At 38.4% G+C, this 17,963-nt stretch overlaps 4 protein-coding genes across 4 annotated transcripts; all 4 read right to left on the reverse strand.

The window, feature by feature from the left end:
* Positions 1–397: 397 nt before the first annotated feature.
* Positions 398–1,815, reverse strand: LOC147285861 (2-alkenal reductase (NADP(+)-dependent)-like). The gene is made up of 3 exons (XM_086245831.1): positions 1,568–1,815; positions 1,134–1,323; positions 398–1,038 (listed from the first exon to the last, which is right to left on the reverse strand). The coding sequence occupies exons 1-3, from the start codon at positions 1,805–1,807 to the stop codon at positions 398–400; spliced, it is 1,071 nt and encodes a 356-aa protein (XP_086101957.1). The 5' UTR covers positions 1,808–1,815.
* A 4,476-nt stretch (positions 1,816–6,291) lies between these two features.
* On the reverse strand, positions 6,292–6,621 carry LOC147285862 (uncharacterized). Its single transcript, XM_086245832.1, has one exon. It carries the CDS (start codon positions 6,619–6,621, stop codon positions 6,292–6,294), a length of 330 nt encoding a protein of 109 aa, XP_086101958.1.
* Positions 6,622–9,475: 2,854 nt separating this feature from the next.
* LOC147285863 (2-alkenal reductase (NADP(+)-dependent)-like) lies at positions 9,476–12,714 on the reverse strand. The gene is made up of 5 exons (XM_086243506.1): positions 12,049–12,714; positions 11,740–11,917; positions 10,938–11,104; positions 10,365–10,447; positions 9,476–10,105 (listed from the first exon to the last, which is right to left on the reverse strand). The coding sequence occupies exons 1-5, from the start codon at positions 12,292–12,294 to the stop codon at positions 9,727–9,729; spliced, it is 1,053 nt and encodes a 350-aa protein (XP_086099632.1). The 5' UTR covers positions 12,295–12,714; the 3' UTR covers positions 9,476–9,726.
* A 291-nt stretch (positions 12,715–13,005) lies between these two features.
* On the reverse strand, positions 13,006–16,907 carry LOC147285864 (2-alkenal reductase (NADP(+)-dependent)-like). The gene is made up of 5 exons (XM_086243507.1): positions 16,503–16,907; positions 15,836–16,013; positions 15,009–15,175; positions 14,471–14,553; positions 13,006–13,591 (listed from the first exon to the last, which is right to left on the reverse strand). The coding sequence occupies exons 1-5, from the start codon at positions 16,743–16,745 to the stop codon at positions 13,213–13,215; spliced, it is 1,050 nt and encodes a 349-aa protein (XP_086099633.1). The 5' UTR covers positions 16,746–16,907; the 3' UTR covers positions 13,006–13,212.
* Between the last annotated feature and the right edge of the window lie 1,056 nt (positions 16,908–17,963).

A 17,963-nucleotide genomic window follows, 5' to 3' on the forward strand; every position in this document is an offset into this window, starting at 1 on the left:
GGGTTGGTTTTATTGTCATCTGTCTATTTTGAACCGGAGAATGCGATTGCATTGTATACAATGGGTTGGTGTAGATAAGTTTTCCTGCACTAAATGGGTTGGGCCATGAATCATTAGACTTTATAGGATACTTGCCATGGCCACAAGACCCACAAATATCAATGGGCCGGTTTTGGAATCGGGGAACAAGTTTAGTTGCAGGGGCATATATTTCTCGCACTATTTTATTTCTCATTCATTTATTTGTATCACAGAATATACAATGCTTAAATCCCAAATGCCAATAAGCTCAGAAGGCATGAGCTAGCCTTCATATTTCATAAGCAACCATAACTTTATAAGCAGGCCACAACAAGACAAGGTAATAGTGAAATGTCAAAGTAAGGGGAAAGGTGAATCAATTATAGTTTGGCGATGGAGCAACTGCAACTACTTGCTTGCCAAAGTTGCGACCAGTAAAGAGTCCAACCAGGGCCGCTGGACCCTTGTCAAGGCCTTGGACTATGTCTTCCACATATACTATTTTCCCTTCTCGGATGTAGGGCAGCACAAAGTCCATGTACTTGGGCACAATGTGATCATAATCACGATGTGTAAATCCGTGTATATGGAGTCGCTTGAATGCTATTTGCAACAAGTTTTTGATTCCTTGAGGCTCGGGAAGATTGTATTGAGATATCATTCCACAAACAGCAATGCGACCATGTTCTCTCATGTTGACCAGCACAGCGTCAAGCAATTTGCCACCAACATGCTCAAAGTAGACGTCAATGCCTTGAGGAAAGTACCTTTTCAGGGCTCCCTCTAAGTCCTGCTCCTCCTTGTAATTGAAAGCCTCATCGAACCCCAACTTGTTCTTCAATAGATCAACCTTTTCTTTAGTGCCAGCACTACCAACCACATAGCAACCTGCCATTTTTGCAAATTGTCCCACAAGCTGACCAACAGCACCAGATGCGGCAGACACCAACACGAATTCTCCTTTCTTTGGACAACATACATCAAAGAAACCAGCATACGCAGTCTTACCGGGCATACCTGCCAATATTAATTACTTAATTAATTTGCTACTTATGAAAAATTGGATCAAAGTTGTAAGTATGCAGGTATGAGGACATCTATTACTTGCTTACCAAGAATTCCAGTATAGTAGGAAAGGGGTACATCAACATCAGTATGCTGGATTTTGATGAGGCTATGAGCTTCAGGATCTGTGAGGAGGCTGTACTCTTCCCATGTGGTTAGCCCCCAAACCAAGTCACCTTCCTTAAATTCTGGATGACTTGAATCCAAAACTTTAGCCACTCCATACCCACAAATTGGCTGCATACATATATACATCTATGCGTGTTAATTCCCACCACAAACTGTATTTTAAAACATGTACTTTTTTTTTGGTAGAGATTTTAAAACATATATTAATCATGCATCATAAACATCCTGAAGAATTTAAGTTGTATAAGCTAGTTGAATACAAATTCCTTTCTTATGATTCTCACTGTACGTTTTTCAAATATTGTATAAAAGGGAATTGCAAAAGTGATATATGAATTACATGATGACTTACAGAGCCAGGGGTGCAGCAATAAACGTATTTGGTCATTCTCTGTTGAGAATTCATAATGAGAAATCGCATCATGGGATCGCAGGACAAGTAGAGGTTCTTGAGCACAAGTGCATTGGATGAGGTTGCTGGAACCTTTAACCTTATGTTAGTAGTGGTAACATACATGTCTGATTCACTGGGAAAACCAGACACGTAGTCCCTCAATATCACCTGTTTGTTGCTCACTTCATCATCTGCCATTAATGCTAATATATATTTGTATTAATGTATGTATGTGTGAGTGATGTATGTATTTTATAGTAATGAGCTTTAATGCTTGTTCTCTGCGAATGCTGGGTACAAAACGTTGTATTGTTTATAGCCGTGGTGACTGGTGTCGCAATGAAGGGACCTTACGTAACTGCTTACGATCCAGAACAAAAACCGTAAACAAATTTATATGTAAGGCGGCGGTCATATTCTGTTCTGGTTTCGAATAATATCTAGATATTATTCTCATCAATAACATCTAGATATTTTCATCCATTATTGCTGACACTGTCAAACTTGACAACAGAGATTAGAGAATATGTTGAACATTGATGCAATGGTAAACAGAGAAAGGAAAGGGTAGAGAGAAGAGAGGAAGGAGGGAGCACAAAATATGCGTGATGCTCAGTATGAGCCAGCCACTAACAATTTCATTATATCAAATCATGTCCATGTAAGGACAAGAAAACGGTTACAAAACAAATGAGGTGGAGTGACTGTGATCACATCATCACCACTCATGCATCTGTCCTATAAGGCAGTGCCAATTGTCAGAAAATTAATACAAACCATTTGTAACTAATTAACTAACTTAATCTTGTATTAAAGCAGCTACTTAAGACTGGAATTCAATTAGAATCCTTAATTTCAACACTCCCTTCTAAGGTTTTAATTGAATTCACTCCAAGCATACTTCTCAACAAACAGAACCTTTCCTTTGCTAAAGCCTTGGTGAATATATCTGCAATTTGATCTTCACTTTTGCAGTATAGAAGATCAATCTCCCCTTCCTGCATTGCCTCTCTGATAAAATGAAACTTCCTTTTAATGTGCTTTGATCATTGATGAAACACAGGGTTCCTTGTCATTGCAATAGCAGAGGTGTTATCACACATTATAGTGGTTGGATCCACTTGTTCTTCACCAAAGTCTTGTAAAACAAACCTCAACCAGATAGCTTGAGTAGTGGCTTCTGCTGCACTCATGTACTCGGCTTCTGCAGTGGATAATGCTACACTTTGTTGCTTTACAGATGCCCAAGAGAAAACACCACTGCCAAAAGAGAATGCATAACCAGAGATTGATTTCATGTCATCTTCATCACCACTCCAATCACTATCACAGTAGCCAATTAGAAGTGCTGATTCCCCTTTTCTGTATAGAATTCCATGGTCAATTGTACCACTGATGTACCTCAGTACCCTTTTGGCAGTTCCAAGATGCTTGGAGGTTGGACAATGCATAAACCTAGCCAGCAAACTAGAAGCAAACATTATGTCTGGTCTAGTTGCTGTTAGGTAAAGCAAACTGCCAATTATTTTCCTATATAACCCTTCATCTGCAGCCTTGCTTCCATCTTCTTTTCGTAGCTTATTTGTGGTGGCTAGTGGGATTGAAACAGGCTTGCAATTTTTTAAACCAAATTTCTCCAACAGACTTGAGGCATATTTTTGTTGATGAATGAATATACATCCTTCCTTTTGAACAACACCAATGCCAAGAAAGTGATGTAATAATCCCAAATCTGTCATTTCATATCTTCTCATCATTTCTTGTTTGAATTCCTCCATCATTTCCTTATCACTCCCTGTGTATACAATATCATCCACATAGATGGATACAATGAGTGTGCCTTTTCCCATTTTGTGCCTCACATACAGAGTTGCTTCATTTGAGCTCTTTTCAAAACCACACTGCAGCAGAAATGAATCAATGTTGCTATACCAAGCTCTTGGAGCTTGTTTAAGTCCATAGAGAGCCTTTTTTAATTTGTACACCTTGTCTTCAGCATTTGGAACCACAAATCCCTCAGGCTGTTCAACATAAACTTCTTCCTCTAATACTCCATTGAGAAAAGCTGATTTCACATCTAGTTGATATAGCTTCCATCCTTTCTGAGCTGCAAGTGCAATTAAAGTTCTGATTGTATCCAATCTAGCTACTGGTGCAAAGGTCTCATTGAAATCCACTCCTGGCTTTTGAGTGTACCCCTTTGCAACCAGTCTAGCTTTGTGTTTCTGTATTGAGCCATCGAGATTAAGCTTTGTTTTAAAAATCCATTTCACTGCTACAATAGGCTTATCTCCTGGTCTACACACAAGTTCCCAGGTATGATTTTTCTCTATCATATTGATCTCTTCTTCCATAGCCTTTTGCCATGCTTGATCTTTTGCAGCATCAAAGTAGCTTTCAGGTTCAATGACACTAAGTTTGCAATGAGCAAATACTTCATTCAGGTTCTTCCATTTTAAAGGAGTAGTGTCATAAGTTTCAGTCAGCACAATCTCATTTCTTGAGTTGACTTCAGGTGTATCTGACCTCAAGGAATTTTCAGCAGCAGAAGAATCATTGTTTGGGAATTCCTCCACACTGTGTTGAGTTTGGTTAGGCAATTCTGAGCTTGCAGACATATCATCTTCAATTTCCCCATCTGTCCAGGGCACAGTAGCATATATAATCTCTTCCTTTTCCCAATTCCACAAAGCTGACTCATCAAACACAACACTTCTAGAGACAATAACCCTGGCTGTTCTTAGATCATACACTCTATATCCTTTCTCCCTGATGCCATAGCCTACAAACACTCCCTTCTGACCTGATTCATCCAACTTATGCCTTCGTTGAGATGGAATATGAGTGTAACAAATGGAACCAAAGATTCTCAAATGTTTGACTCCAGGTTTCCTTCCACTGAATTCCTCAAATGGAGTCACATTTTTCAAAGCTCTAGTGGGACATCTATTGAGTAAATAGACTGCAGTATTGACTGCTTCTCCCCAAAAATGCTTAGGCATTTGTTTTTCATGTAGCATTGCCTTAGCCATCTCTACAATAGTTCTATTCTTCCTCTCTGCAGTGCCATTTTGCTGAGGTGAGTATGAGACTGTTAATTGTCTTTCAATTCCAAATTTTTCACAGAATTGATCAAATTCCTAAGAGGTATATTCTCCACCTCTATCACTTCTCAATTTCTTGATCATGAATCCACTTTGCAGTTCCACCATTGACTTGAATTTCTTGAATACATTTAGCACTTCAGATTTGCATCTCAGAAAATAGACCCAGCACATCCTGGATTTATCATTAATAAATGTGAGAAAATATCTATTCCCACCAATAGTTTCTGTCATTGGTCCACAGACATCTGTGTGTACCAATTCAAGTAGGTTAGATGCCCTCTTAACCTTCCCTTTGTCAAAGGCTTCTCTGTGAGACTTGCTTACTGCACATCCTTCACACACATGATCCTTTCCAGCAATCTGAGGTAGTCCATACACCATATCCTTATCCTGCAGTTGTAACAAGCTGTCAAAGTTTAAATGGCCATATCTCTTATGCCATTTCCAGGAGGAATCAATGACAGTGGCTTTGTTTGCCATTTCAGAGCCAATGTCCTCGAGAGCAAGGGGAAAACACATGTTCCCTTTCATCTGCACACTCACAACTAGACTTTTAAAATCTTTATCTCCATAAATATTTGCAGAAAAATCTCCAAAGATCAACCAATAGCCATGCTCGACCATTTGTCCAACACTTAACAAGTTCTCATCTAATCCAGGTACAACCATTACTTCAGTAATGTATCTTGTGCCATTCTTGGTTTTAACAGGTAGTGTGCCTTTGCCAATTGACTCAACAAGATCTCCTGTCCCCATTTTAACCTTGCATCTCACACTTCGATCAATGTCCACAAGTAGAGACTCACACCCTGTCATATGGTTACTACAATCACTGTCCAGGTACCACACATCTTTACAATTTTCCACAGATGCTTTATGACATGCATAAAACATAGTGGCAGTCCCTTGTACCTGATTAGCATAGTTGACAACCTGTCCCCTTTTACTTGGTTGATGGCAGTCCTTCATCATGTGCCCAAATTTCTCACAGTTGTGACATTTGATTTTCCCTTTGAACCAACATTCCCCAAAATGAAGCTTATCACAGATTCTACATTTGGTCTTCCCTGCATCTGCTCCAACTCCCTTCACATTTGCAGTTGGCTTATTTTCCCACTTCTTGGGTTTACCCTTCCAGGCACCTTTCTTTCCTCCACTGTGATTGTAAGGTTTGTTTTGAGGGTTTTGAGAGTTTGATGAAACACTCATGCTGGCCAGAGCCTTCTCAGCATAGCCTGAATCTTCCTCATGCCTATCCAGTCTGAGTTCATAGCTCTTAAGTGACCCTACAACCTCATGTACTGAAACTGTATTTAAATCAACAGTTCTCTCAATAATCACACACATGGGATCATATAGCTTTGTTAAACTAATCAAAATTTTATGTACCATTCGTTGGTGAGGAAGAGTTTCACCAAACTTTTCCATTTGATTGGTTAAGTCAAAGAATCGAGTAAAGTATGAGGAAAAAGTTTCATTTTCCCTCATCCTCATATATTCAAATTCTCTACGCAATCCTTGGAGCTTCACTGACCTGGTTTGTTCATCTCCATGGTACTCATCTCTAAGTAAGTCTCATGCTCCTTTAGCAGTTTCTTGATTAACAATTCGAGGGAAGATCTCCCTTGAAACAGCACCTTGAATGATTCCTAAGGCCTTTGCATCCTTCATCTGTTGCTCTTCAAGGTAAGAATCTACTTCCTCGTCGTCATCCACACTGAGTGCTTCTCCATCCTTCTTAACTTTCTCTTTCTTCTTCTTTGATTCTGGAATGCAAATTCCCTTTTCCACAAGCTTCCAGATCCCATAGGACTTGAAGATTGTAATCATTCTGACTCTCCAGAATTCATACTCTGTTCCATCAAAGATGGGAGCTCGTAGCTCACCATTTCCATATCCAACCATAGCAGCTGAATGTTGAGATTTCTCGTTGGATTTCTCACTCGCCCTTCACAGAACCAACGCCCCAGCTCGATGATCGAAACTAGTGCTCTGATACCATGTTGAACATTGATGCAATGGTAAACAGAGAAAGGAAAGGGTAGAGAGAAGAGAGGAAGGAGGGAGCACAAAATATGCGTGATGCTCAGTATGAGCCAGCCACTAACAATTTCATTATATCAAATCATGTCCATGTAAGGACAAGAAAACGGTTACAAAACAAATGAGGTGGAGTGACTGTGATCACATCATCACCACTCATGCATCTGTCCAATAAGGCAGTGCCAACTGTCAGAAAATTAATACAAACCATTTGTAACTAATTAACTAACTTAATCTTGTATTAAAGCAGCTACTTAAGACTGGAATTCAATTAGAATCCTTAATTCCAACACTTCCTTCTAAGGTCTTAATTCATACTCTGTTCCATCAAAGATGGGAGCTCGTAGCTCACCATTCCCAGATCCAGCCATAGCAGCTGAATGTTGAGATTTCTCGTTGGATTTCTCACTCGCCCTTCACAGAACCAACGCCCCAGCTCGATGATCGAAACTAGTGCTCTGATACCATGTTGAACATTGATGCAATGGTAAACAGAGAAAGGAAAGGGTAGAGAGAAGAGAGGAAGGAGGGAGCACAAAATATGCGTGATGCTCAGTATGAGCCAGCCACTAACAATTTCATTATATCAAATCATGTCCATGTAAGGACAAGAAAACGGTTACAAAACAAATGAGGTGGAGTGACTGTGATCACATCATCACCACTCATGCATCTGTCCTATAAGGCAGTGCCAACTGTCAGAAAATTAATACAAACCATTTGTAACTAATTAACTAACTTAATCTTGTATTAAAGCAGCTACTTAAGACTGGAATTCAATTAGAATCCTTAATTCCAACAGAATACATTTTAGGAAAATATTTGAGTCACCTAAAAGGGTGCTTCAAGGTCATCCCTTCTCTCAAAATAACAATTTCGATAATGTCAGCGCATGATTAGAACCGTTCACTTTTTAAATCACCTATTATAGATCATTATTTGATTATATAACTATTGTCAATTAAGTAGAAAAAATTGATAGTTTTCAATTAAAGAGTGATTTTTTGACCAAATCATTGATTTTTTTTATTTAATTAATAACAGTTATATAATGCTTACGTAATGAAGGGTACAAAACGTTGTTCTCTGCGAATGCTGGGTACAAAACGTTGTATTTATATTTTATAGCCGTGGTGACTGGTGTCGCAATGAAGGGACCTTACGTAACTGCTTACGATTCAGAACAAAAACCGTAAACAAATTTATATTTAAGGCGGCGGTCATATTCTGTTCTGGACCTCTGGTTTCGAACAAGAACAAGTAAGTTATTCTCATCAATAATATCTAGATATTTTCATCCATTATTGCTGACACTGTCAAACTCAACAGAGATTAGAGAGTACTTTTTAAGACAATATTTGGGTCACTCCTACACCTATGAGTATTTCAAGGTCACTCGATTTCCATAAATTTCGATTTCGGCAGTGCCGATGCATGATCGAAACCGTTCACTTTTTAGATAACCAATTAAAGATCATATCTATAAAAAATCAAATTAATTTAAAATCGTTTGGTTATATAACTGTTGTCAATTAAGTAGAAAAAATTAATGGTTTTCAATTAAAGAGTAATTTTTTGACCAAACCATTGATTTTTTCTATTTAATCAACAACAATTATATAACCAAACAATTTCCGATTGAATTGATTTTTTGCAGAGATGATCTATAATAGGTGATCTAAAAAGTGAACGATTCTGATCATGCACTGGCATTATCAAAATTACGATTTTGGAGAAAGGGGTGACCCAAATAGTATCCTTTTTCCCTAGTAATTGTGCCCGTGCGCGATGCCGCGGGTGGTAAAAGTCCTTAAAATGTGGAGAAGACTCATAAAATTTTAATGGAAAGCTTATAGAATTTTAATGAAAAGATGAAACTTTTTATATACATGTGAAAATCTAAACATGTTTACAAAGATTGATATCAATGTTTGTTTACCAAGCATAAGTTACAAAATGTGGATTAATGGTATGCTTTATATGCTATTTGTTATGTTAAGATATTTGTCATATCTTAAAAAACCAAACAGCATTTAAAAAAATATTACAACACTTGGTGAGACAATTATATGTCACATTATAAACAAAAGATAAGTAGTATTAATCTTCACTGTTTGTGGGTTTCTGATCTGCTTTTGTGTCTTCTCCATGGGCTTCTCTTCTTTTTTGCTGTATCCTGCAGGGGGGTTGTCCTTTCCCTTATTGTCTTGCACTAAATTTTTAAGAAAAAAAACCATAGCAAATTAAATTCACATGTTAAACATGAAGAAAAGAAACCATAGCAAACCAACACCATCTCCCAATGAGAAAAACAGGGTCATAAACCAAATGAAATCAACTACGCAAATCTTAAATTGACGAAAAAGGCTATTTGACCCTTAGTTTATCTTCAGCATCCTTACCATTGTTTCCTCCGTTACATTAATCATTTTGCTTTGGATTTTGGAGCTCCATTGTCTCAGGTTACGTATATACATTTTCCGTGTTGGTGACTCGGCCAGATTATATATGTATACATTGTTGATGATATTAATTGTGATTACTATCAATTGTAAGCATGGAATTAAATTTCAAAAATATTTCATTTTCCTGGAAATATTGTATGATCCATCAGAAGGCGTAATCGCCAAGCAACACCAAATTTAGAGGGTCGTATGTTTCCTTTCTGGATTCTGGTATCCTCCGCATTCAAATTAAAAATTAAGAATATTAAGAAGATCCACAAAATTTACTCGAATTGGATATATATTATCACGTAAACCAAACAAAACTTATTAAGAGGACACAGTTCTCGGTTCGTCAACACAGTAACGAGAAGAAGCTTAATTGCCACAAAGCTGTATGCATATCCGAGTTTCAGTACTTTAAAATATTTTATATGGTGCATTTACAAGTAGATAATACTAACATATAGCTAGAGCTAGAGGTTCAGAGGCATGCATGAAGCAGCATGATCAGTTGGATCCATCATTCTCGGGAAACAACCACCACCTGCTTTCCTACATTGCGGCCCGCAAAGAGCCCAATCAGAGCCGCTGGAGCGCTCTCAAGCCCTTCAGCTACATCTTCCACATATGAAATCTTCCCTTCTTTTATGTAAGGCAGAACCATTTCCAGAAACTTCTCATAAAGATGATAGTACTTAAAAACCACGAAACCTTCCATGCGGACCTGTTTACCGATCAGATACATTAGATTGTGTACACCTTCAGGCTGCTCAAGGTTGTACTGTGAGATCATCCCACAGACTGCAATGCGGCCCTCATTCCTCATGTTTAGTAGCACTGCATCAAGCATCTTTCCCCCAACATTTTCAAAGTATATATCAATACCTTCAGGAAAGTATCTGCAAGTAAGCAAATTACACATTCAGACTAGATGGAAACACCAAAAAACAGAACATACTCCATAGGGACCTTTCATTTTCTTAATTTTCTTTCTCTCGGCTGTTTCATGATTGGAGACTAAATCATGATTTTAGCCACTTAATGCCTTTATAAAGAGGGGTCAATATCTGAGAAACTCGGCCTAGATTCCAACAAATTAGAACTAGAAATAAAAAACAAGGCCCCTTGTAAACTTAAAAATATATACATAATACTGACCTTTTTAAAGCAGCAACCAGGTCAGGCTCTTCTTTATAATTGAAAGCCTCATCAAACCCAAACTTGTTCTTCAGCAAATCAACCTTAACTCACAGAAATTATATATATATATTATTAAAAAAAAAAAAGGAAAGAAATGGTTAAAAAAAAAAATTAATTGAAATAGTGAAAACAGTAGAATGACACCATCAAAGTCATTGATGCACATTTTCCCTGTACTAAGAGGCATATGCTATACTTTCATAGGCAGAGTTCTCAATCAGAAGAGGCATCATAACAGTAGAACTGATCTAATTGATTGCGGCTGGTTGAAGAATAAGACTAAATGAAATTAACACACTTGTTTATGAGGGTAAAGACTAATTGTCACCATATTTGTACTTCCAAATATATTAGGCACACATGTTCTCTTCCCATTTCCCTTATTTATTTTTTAATTTTTGAGGTCAAGAATTTGGCATGCATCACTCACTACACACGTTTTTAAAACAAAACAATCATCCATTTGAGACACAACCACAGAATGCCAACTAAATATAAATTTCCATTGATTACTAAATAGAAATGACTCACCTTTTCTTTGCTTCCAGCACTCCCAACAACATAGCAACCACACAACTTGGCAAATTGCCCAACAAGTTGACCTACTGCTCCGGATGCTGCTGAAACGAAGACTGTCTCTCCTTTCTTAGGAGAGCAAACCTCATAAAAACCACCATAAGCAGTCATTCCAGGCATACCTACATAAAATGAATACATTAGACGAGCCTTGAGGATGAAGCAGGACATATCGGCATTGCAGAGCCTTCAATATTACTGAAATATGTGATTCAAAATGGTTGAATTAATAGGATGGATTAATTCAACAATCTCATTCAAGTAGAGAACAATGCTACAGATCAGATCCAGGAAGGTGTAATACTGCAAGACCAATGGGATCAAAATTATTTGATGCTAAAACATTTCCATTCTGCCAGACCACACAACTAAGTTTCAAAGGAATGTGGTCACAGCAAAGAGTGAGAATTAACAAAAGCAGTTCACCTTAAGTATTATAGTGGTCATTGCAGGAAGGATACGACTAGATTTTGAAATTTATAGAATGCTTTCATGAGGGAAGATCATTCATAAAAAGAGAAGATTTTGACAAAATATGTTGACTAGCGAGTAGTTTAGCATGAGAATTGTCTAAAGATTCTCTGTTAAATGTCAGTACTCACATATAACAAGAAGCTAATACAATTAGTGACATACAAAAATTATGTACCAACTATAATAATCAAGTAACAAGTTTAAAGATTATAGAAGCACAACGAAAGTGTTAAAGAAACAAGTTTTAAAAGTGGGGGAAATAGCAATAGGAGTAGAAGCAAACCAAGAATTCCGGTATAGTAAGAGAGAGGCACATCGGTGTTGTGAATCTTAAAGAGAGAGTCAGTAGCAGTGATGAGGGTATATTCTTCCCAGCCAGTAATCCCCCAAACCAAGTCGCCTTGCTTAAACTTTGCATCCCCAGATTCCAAGACCTTAGCCACTCCATACCCGCTTATAGGCTGCATAGGGGATTTCAATATCAAATTATATGTTACAAAATATGTAATTCAAGTGGGGTTTTCGCTAATTAGCTCCACAACAAAAATGCAAAGCAGAGGAGAGGGAGTTAGAGATGGAGTGAGTGACTGACCGAACCGGGGTTGAAGGAGTCGGCATAACTGGCGCCAGGATCGCGCTTGGTCATACGGCTTCGCATATAAGGGTCGCAGGACAAGTAGAGGTTCTTCACCAGAACCCCACTCGAACCTTCTGGAAGCTTCAGCTTGGTTGTGGCAGTGGTGACCTGCAGGTGGGATTCTTTGGGGAAGCCGGTGACATAGTCTCTGAATATCACCTGCTTGTTCCTCACTTGCTCATCTCCTCCAACACTCGCCATTAATTCTCGAGCAATGGTAATGGATATGCCTGTTAATACTTAATATGTTGTGTATTTATATAGTCTCAAATTTAAGAGGGAGAGAGGGAGAGAGTGGTCTGAACTCTGAAACGAAGAAGAGCATCAAAGCTGCGACAGCCGAGACGTTTCCATTTCGAGTGAAGTCAAGCTGACGTCGATGCATACGTCGCCACCCAAGAAACTAAGAAAGAAACAAAAGAGAAGGGCGTGAGTGCACACGTCATCCATTCATCCATTGCAGTTTAGTCATTGCCGTCGTTGTATGAGTCATATGGCGATTCCTTCTTCTTGGGTTGTCTTGAGGAAGCGCTTCATCTTGATTTGCCTATATATCAATATTCTCAAAATAAGGGTCTCCACTTTCTATAATTTACAACTTTAGCTTCTGCAATTGTCGACCAAAATTGAGAAATCTCCTTGACAAGTTTTCTGCTTTGTTCTTACATCGGAAAGAATTTAACTTTTTGCCCTTATAATCCACTCTCGTATCATTTGGGCCTCTTTTCATTCATACTACAGACTTCAATTCATAGAAACAGAATTATGCATAATTGGGCATGTACTTTTGAGTTTCACTACCGAATAAGATGAAAGAACCATGTATCGAATTTCTAATAGATAACTTAGACTATAAACCAAGGGCAGTCAATCATTCATAATTATATATGTATATGGTTGGATATCATCACGTAAATCAAACAACATTTATTAAAGGTGAACAGTTCTCCATCGTCAACACAATAACAAGAACAAGCTTAATTGCCAGAAACCTGTAGATCCAAGTTTTTCAGTACTTTTAAATATTGTATAAGATGCATTTACAGTAGACAATACTACCATATAGCTAGCTAGAGCTGAAAGTTGAGAGGCATATATATATGGATGGAGTTGGATTGATCATTCTCGGGAAACAACCACCACCTGCTTTCCTATATTGCGGCCCGCAAAGAGCCCAACCAGAGCCCCTGGAGCGCTCTCAAGCCCTTCAGCTACATCTTCCACATATGAAATCTTCCCTTCTTTTATGTAAGGTAAAACCATTTCCAGAAACTTTCCATAAAGATGATAGTAATTAAAAACCAGGAAACCTTCCATGCGGACCTGTTTAACGATCAGATACATTAGATTGTGTACACCTTCTGGCTGCTCAAGGTTGTACTGTGAGATCATCCCACAAACTGCAATTCGGCCATGGATTCTCATGTTTAGTAACACTGTATCAAGCATCTTTCCCCCAACATTTTCAAAGTATATGTCAATACCTTCAGGAAAGTATCTGCAGGTAAGCAAATCACATTTAGACCATGCCAACACCAGAGAATAAGGAATATAGGAAGACGAGGGAGAAGCCTTAAGTTCCTGTATAAGAACATCAACGGCACATACTTGAGACCTTTTCATTTTTTAAATTCTCCCTCTGTTTCAGGATTTGGGGTACTGATGCAGAACGGATGGCGGAGAAGTTTATGCAACAGCTTGATCGTCGCAAACCCAAGAAATTGGGGAAATGATTTCTACTAGTCGGAGGGTTTGGCTCAGAACGTGGTACTAATGCATATCGTTGCGAAGGGAATCGCGAGACGAATCAAACTCATCGCTACGCCATGACGTATGGGCTTTTTCGGCCATCCGAGATCGTTTAGGGCCTCAAAACGGCATTTTAAACTTTTAGACATTTTATTTATTTTCGTTTATATTTTATTTGGGTTTGTAATTATCCGTGGGCCTTAATTATATGGTTGTTTGCGCCCTAGGGTTTCGTTAAGCGTACTTAAGCAATTTCTACAATTGCTAGCGGATTATTCTATTATTATTTTTATCAAACTAATTGTTGAGGTTTTCTCTCAATTTCCTGGTGGATTCCAGGCTTCTTGTTCTTCTAGGTTTACGTTTGTAAACCTTTGGCTGATTGTACTGCATCAGGTACAATCATGATGTTAGAGTTTTTTAATGCCTTTTATAGAACTTGATCGTACCACCAATATCTGAGAAACTCAATCTAGCTTCCAACAGATTAGAATTAGAAATAAAAACAACCCCTTGTAATTATAGGAATTCAATCAAAGCTTTCCCATGCCAAAAAAAAATAATAATCAAAGCTTTCCGATCATGTTTTGGATTCTGATGAAAATATATATAGATATGTATTACTGACCTTTTCAAAGCTGCATCCAAGTCAGGTTCTTCTTTATAATTGAAAGCCTCGTCAAACCCGAACTTGTTCTTCAGCAAATCAACCTTAAATCACATAAATGAGATATATAATATTTAAAAAAAAAAAAAAAAAAAAGGATAGAAATGTATGAAAAAAATGTCACTTGTAATAGTGAAAACTAGAGGAATGAAACCATGAAAGCCAAAGGGTGCAGCGAAAATTTTCTCTGTATTATGTGCTATGCTTTCATATGATCTAGCCATTTAGGCAATGAGAGTTCTTCAATCAGATTAGGCAGCAAAACAGTAGAACTGCTTGAAATGATAATGAGGATAAAGAATATTGGTCACCAGTAAATGTACTTCCAACTTACCAGGCACAACATTTTTTCTATTATGCGTTAATTCTTCCTGGTCAGAAATTCGGCACACATCACTAAGCACATGTTTTTAAGGAAAAAAATAATCATTTAGAGTCAGAGCCATGGAATGCCAACTGAAAACTAATTGACATGGACCACTAAATAGCAATGATTCACCTTTTCTTTGCTTCCAGCACTCCCAACAACATAGCAGCCAGACGCCTTTGCAAATTGCCCAACAAGCTGACCTACTGCTCCAGATGCTGCTGAAACAAAGACTGTCTCTCCTTTCTTAGGAGAGCAAATTTCATAGAAACCAGCATAGGCAGTCATTCCAGGCATACCTACACAAAAGGAATACATTAGATGAGCCTTGAGCATTAAGCAGGACATATAATGCATTACAAAGCCTTGAATATTACAGAAAATATGTAATTCAAAATGATTGAATTAATTACGATGGATTACTTTTAACAATCGTATTCAAGCAAAGAACAATGCTACAGATCCAGGCAAGGAAATTACAGTTGCTAACTAAATTTCAATACTGCCAGACCACACTACTGAACTTTGTAAAACTCTAATTTACAAAGAGTGTGAGAATTAACAAAAGCAGTTCACCTAAAGTATCATACTGATCATTGTAGACAGAATACAACAAGAGATCAAAGTAGACAAAATCCTTTCATGAGGGAAGATCGTTCATTAAAAAAGAAGATTTTGATACAATCAGTTGACTTCTGAATTTAGCATGAGCACTGCCTAAAGATTAACTACTGTCAGTAGTCAACATAAAACAAGGAGCCAATACAATCGGTGATATACAAACTAATGCACAAATTTTATCAAGGAGTTAGGCCTTCACGAGCTTCGTTGTACTTACATCTCAATAATCAAGAACCAACATAGAAGCTAATAGACTTCAAATAGCTGTTCGTAACACAACAAATTTTTTAAAGAAGTCAATTCAAAAGTGGGGAAAATGTCAATAGCAGCATATATACCAAGAATTCCAGTATAGTAAGAGAGAGGCACATCAGTGTTTTGAATCTTAAACAGAGACTCTGTCGTACTGATGACACTATATTCTTCCCAGCCAGTAATCCCCCAAACCAAGTCGCCTGGCTTAAACTTTGCATCCCCAGATTCCAAAACTTTAGCCACTCCATACCCGGTTATAGGCTGCATGGTTTCAATATAAAATATGTGAATTAAATAAAGAAAACTACAACATTCAATATGAGTTTTAAGTATCCTATAAACGTCTCTAGCTGATAGAAAAAGCTTTTGATTGGATGTTCATTTGTTACAAAATACATGATTCAAGTTGGTTTTCTCTAATTAACTTGATTAAAAAAAAGTCTAAATCTCAGAATAGTGCAGATAATTTCTCATACAAATAAGGTCTTATTATTATTAGATAATTGTATCATCCCAAGCCACGAATTATAATTCTGTCATACACAAATCATTAAAATAGCCCCAAATGATCGAAGAACATAAAAATTGTAACGAGCAAGAAAGGCCAAACAATATTAGCTGGGTTCCGAAGTCCCATTTGCATAACCAAGATGTTTTTAATGTCCTGTTCATCCTAAAAGGTTTGAAGTTTGAAGAAGACAAATAGAGAAGCGAAATAAAGCAGAGGCATTTAGAGAGTGAGTGACTGACCGAACCGGGGTTGAAGGAGTCAACATAACTGGCTCCAGGATCGCGCTTGGTCATGCGGCTTCTCATATAAGGGTCGCAGGACAAGTAGAGGTTCTTGACCAGAAGCCCAGTGGAACCTTCTGGAAGCTTGAGTTTGGTAGTGGTGGTGGTGACGAGCATGTCAGACTCTTTGGGGAAGCCGGAGACATAGTCTCTTAATATCACCTGCTTGTTCCTCACTTCCTCTACTCCACCACTCGCCATTGCAATCTGTATCTGTAATCGATCTGTGTCTAGAATACTAAAAAAACGAAATGTAAGTCGTAGGCGATAGGATCGAGCAATGGCAATGGAATTGATTTGCTGCTTAATTGTTTGTTAATGTCATCTTGGAATGGAAGCGGTGGAAAACGGATAATATGTGGGCGTCTGACGCTTAGCGTTGCCGTTGTGTAACATGTGTGTAATTGTTGACACGTGGAGGTTGCTAACTTGCTATAACAGAGCCCACACGTTTCCATAATTCCATTTCTGTTATGCTGAATAATGCTATACTCTACTACTCTCCAAGACTCCAGCCACTGTTTTTCTTCCCCCCCCCCCCCCTCTCTCTCTCTCTCTCTCTCTCTCTCTCCCTCTCTCATATCCATCACCTTGTCGTCGCCCCCCTGCCGCCCCCTGCTGCCCCCCCTACCGTCGCCCCCTGCCGTCGCCCGCTGCTGTCGCCCGCTGCTGCCCCCCTGCTGTCGCCCGCTGCTGCCCCCTTGCCGTCGCCCCCTGCTGCCCCCTCTTTCTCCCTCATCTCCCCCTGCCGCCCCCTGCCGCCGCCGCCTCCTCGATCTCCCCCTACCGCACCCCCCATTTTTCTCCCAAAACTGGGTTTTTCTACCAAAACCCAGATCTCACCTCCAAAAACCCAAAACCAGATCAACCACTCGCGAAACTTTCGGCGAAATTTCGAAAATTTCGTCGAAATTATACCGAAAATTTAACAAATATAGGTTTCGATTTCGACACCCCAAAAAATTGAAATTTTCGGGCGAAATTTCGTCGAAAACTTCGAAATTTAACACCTTAATTTATATCAGAAGACAATTAAAATTGAAAAAGAGATGCCACGCCAAACTACAAGGCCATCATCACATGAGTCCGCATATTAAATTTTTTCTTTTTTGTAGGACTTGTTAATTTTAGTGGAGCGACCTAACTACTTTTTATTTTTTATAACTAAAATACTTCAAAAATGTATCTGTCACGCGTAGTTCCATGCTGGGTTTGTCTCTTTGCTACCGACGGAATTAAGATATCGGTCATTAATATTTTTGGTTGGAAAAATTATCTGAGGCGGCTCCATGACTATTGGTCTATAGCCCAAGTGCCCAACCAACATTTGTATTTAGTCGTAGCCCATTAGTTCTCTCAGCCCGTCACCCATCCAATAGCCCAGCCCACCTATAAGCCCATAACCCATAATTCCCAGTC

Source organism: Dryas octopetala, chromosome 5 (assembly GCF_963921425.1).
Source record: "Dryas octopetala chromosome 5, drDryOcto1.1, whole genome shotgun sequence".
NCBI lineage: Eukaryota > Viridiplantae > Streptophyta > Magnoliopsida > Rosales > Rosaceae > Dryas > Dryas octopetala.

What these genes read in the sequence shown, in the direction of transcription:
- LOC147285861 (XM_086245831.1), bottom strand. Translation starts at nt 1,807, where the DNA reads ATGGCAGATGATGAAGTGAGCAACAAACAGGTGATATTGAGGGACTAC. An exon ending in ATTGCTGCACCCCTGGCTCT is followed by an intron (nt 1,324 to 1,567) that starts GTAAGTCATCAT and finishes ATATGTATGCAG; the next exon opens with CCAATTTGTGGGTATGGAGT. An exon ending in CTACTATACTGGAATTCTTG is followed by an intron (nt 1,039 to 1,133) that starts GTAAGCAAGTAA and finishes TAATATTGGCAG; the next exon opens with GTATGCCCGGTAAGACTGCG.
- LOC147285862 (XM_086245832.1), bottom strand. Translation starts at nt 6,621, where the DNA reads ATGGTTGGATATGGAAATGGTGAGCTACGAGCTCCCATCTTTGATGGA.
- LOC147285863 (XM_086243506.1), bottom strand. Translation starts at nt 12,294, where the DNA reads ATGGCGAGTGTTGGAGGAGATGAGCAAGTGAGGAACAAGCAGGTGATA. An exon ending in ACTCCTTCAACCCCGGTTCG is followed by an intron (nt 11,918 to 12,048) that starts GTCAGTCACTCA and finishes TCCCCTATGCAG; the next exon opens with CCTATAAGCGGGTATGGAGT. An exon ending in TTACTATACCGGAATTCTTG is followed by an intron (nt 11,105 to 11,739) that starts GTTTGCTTCTAC and finishes CATTTTATGTAG; the next exon opens with GTATGCCTGGAATGACTGCT.
- LOC147285864 (XM_086243507.1), bottom strand. Translation starts at nt 16,745, where the DNA reads ATGGCGAGTGGTGGAGTAGAGGAAGTGAGGAACAAGCAGGTGATATTA. An exon ending in GTGCTGGAAGCAAAGAAAAG is followed by an intron (nt 14,554 to 15,008) that starts GTGAATCATTGC and finishes ATGTGATTTAAG; the next exon opens with GTTGATTTGCTGAAGAACAA. An exon ending in TTGGATGCAGCTTTGAAAAG is followed by an intron (nt 13,592 to 14,470) that starts GTCAGTAATACA and finishes GCTTACCTGCAG; the next exon opens with ATACTTTCCTGAAGGTATTG.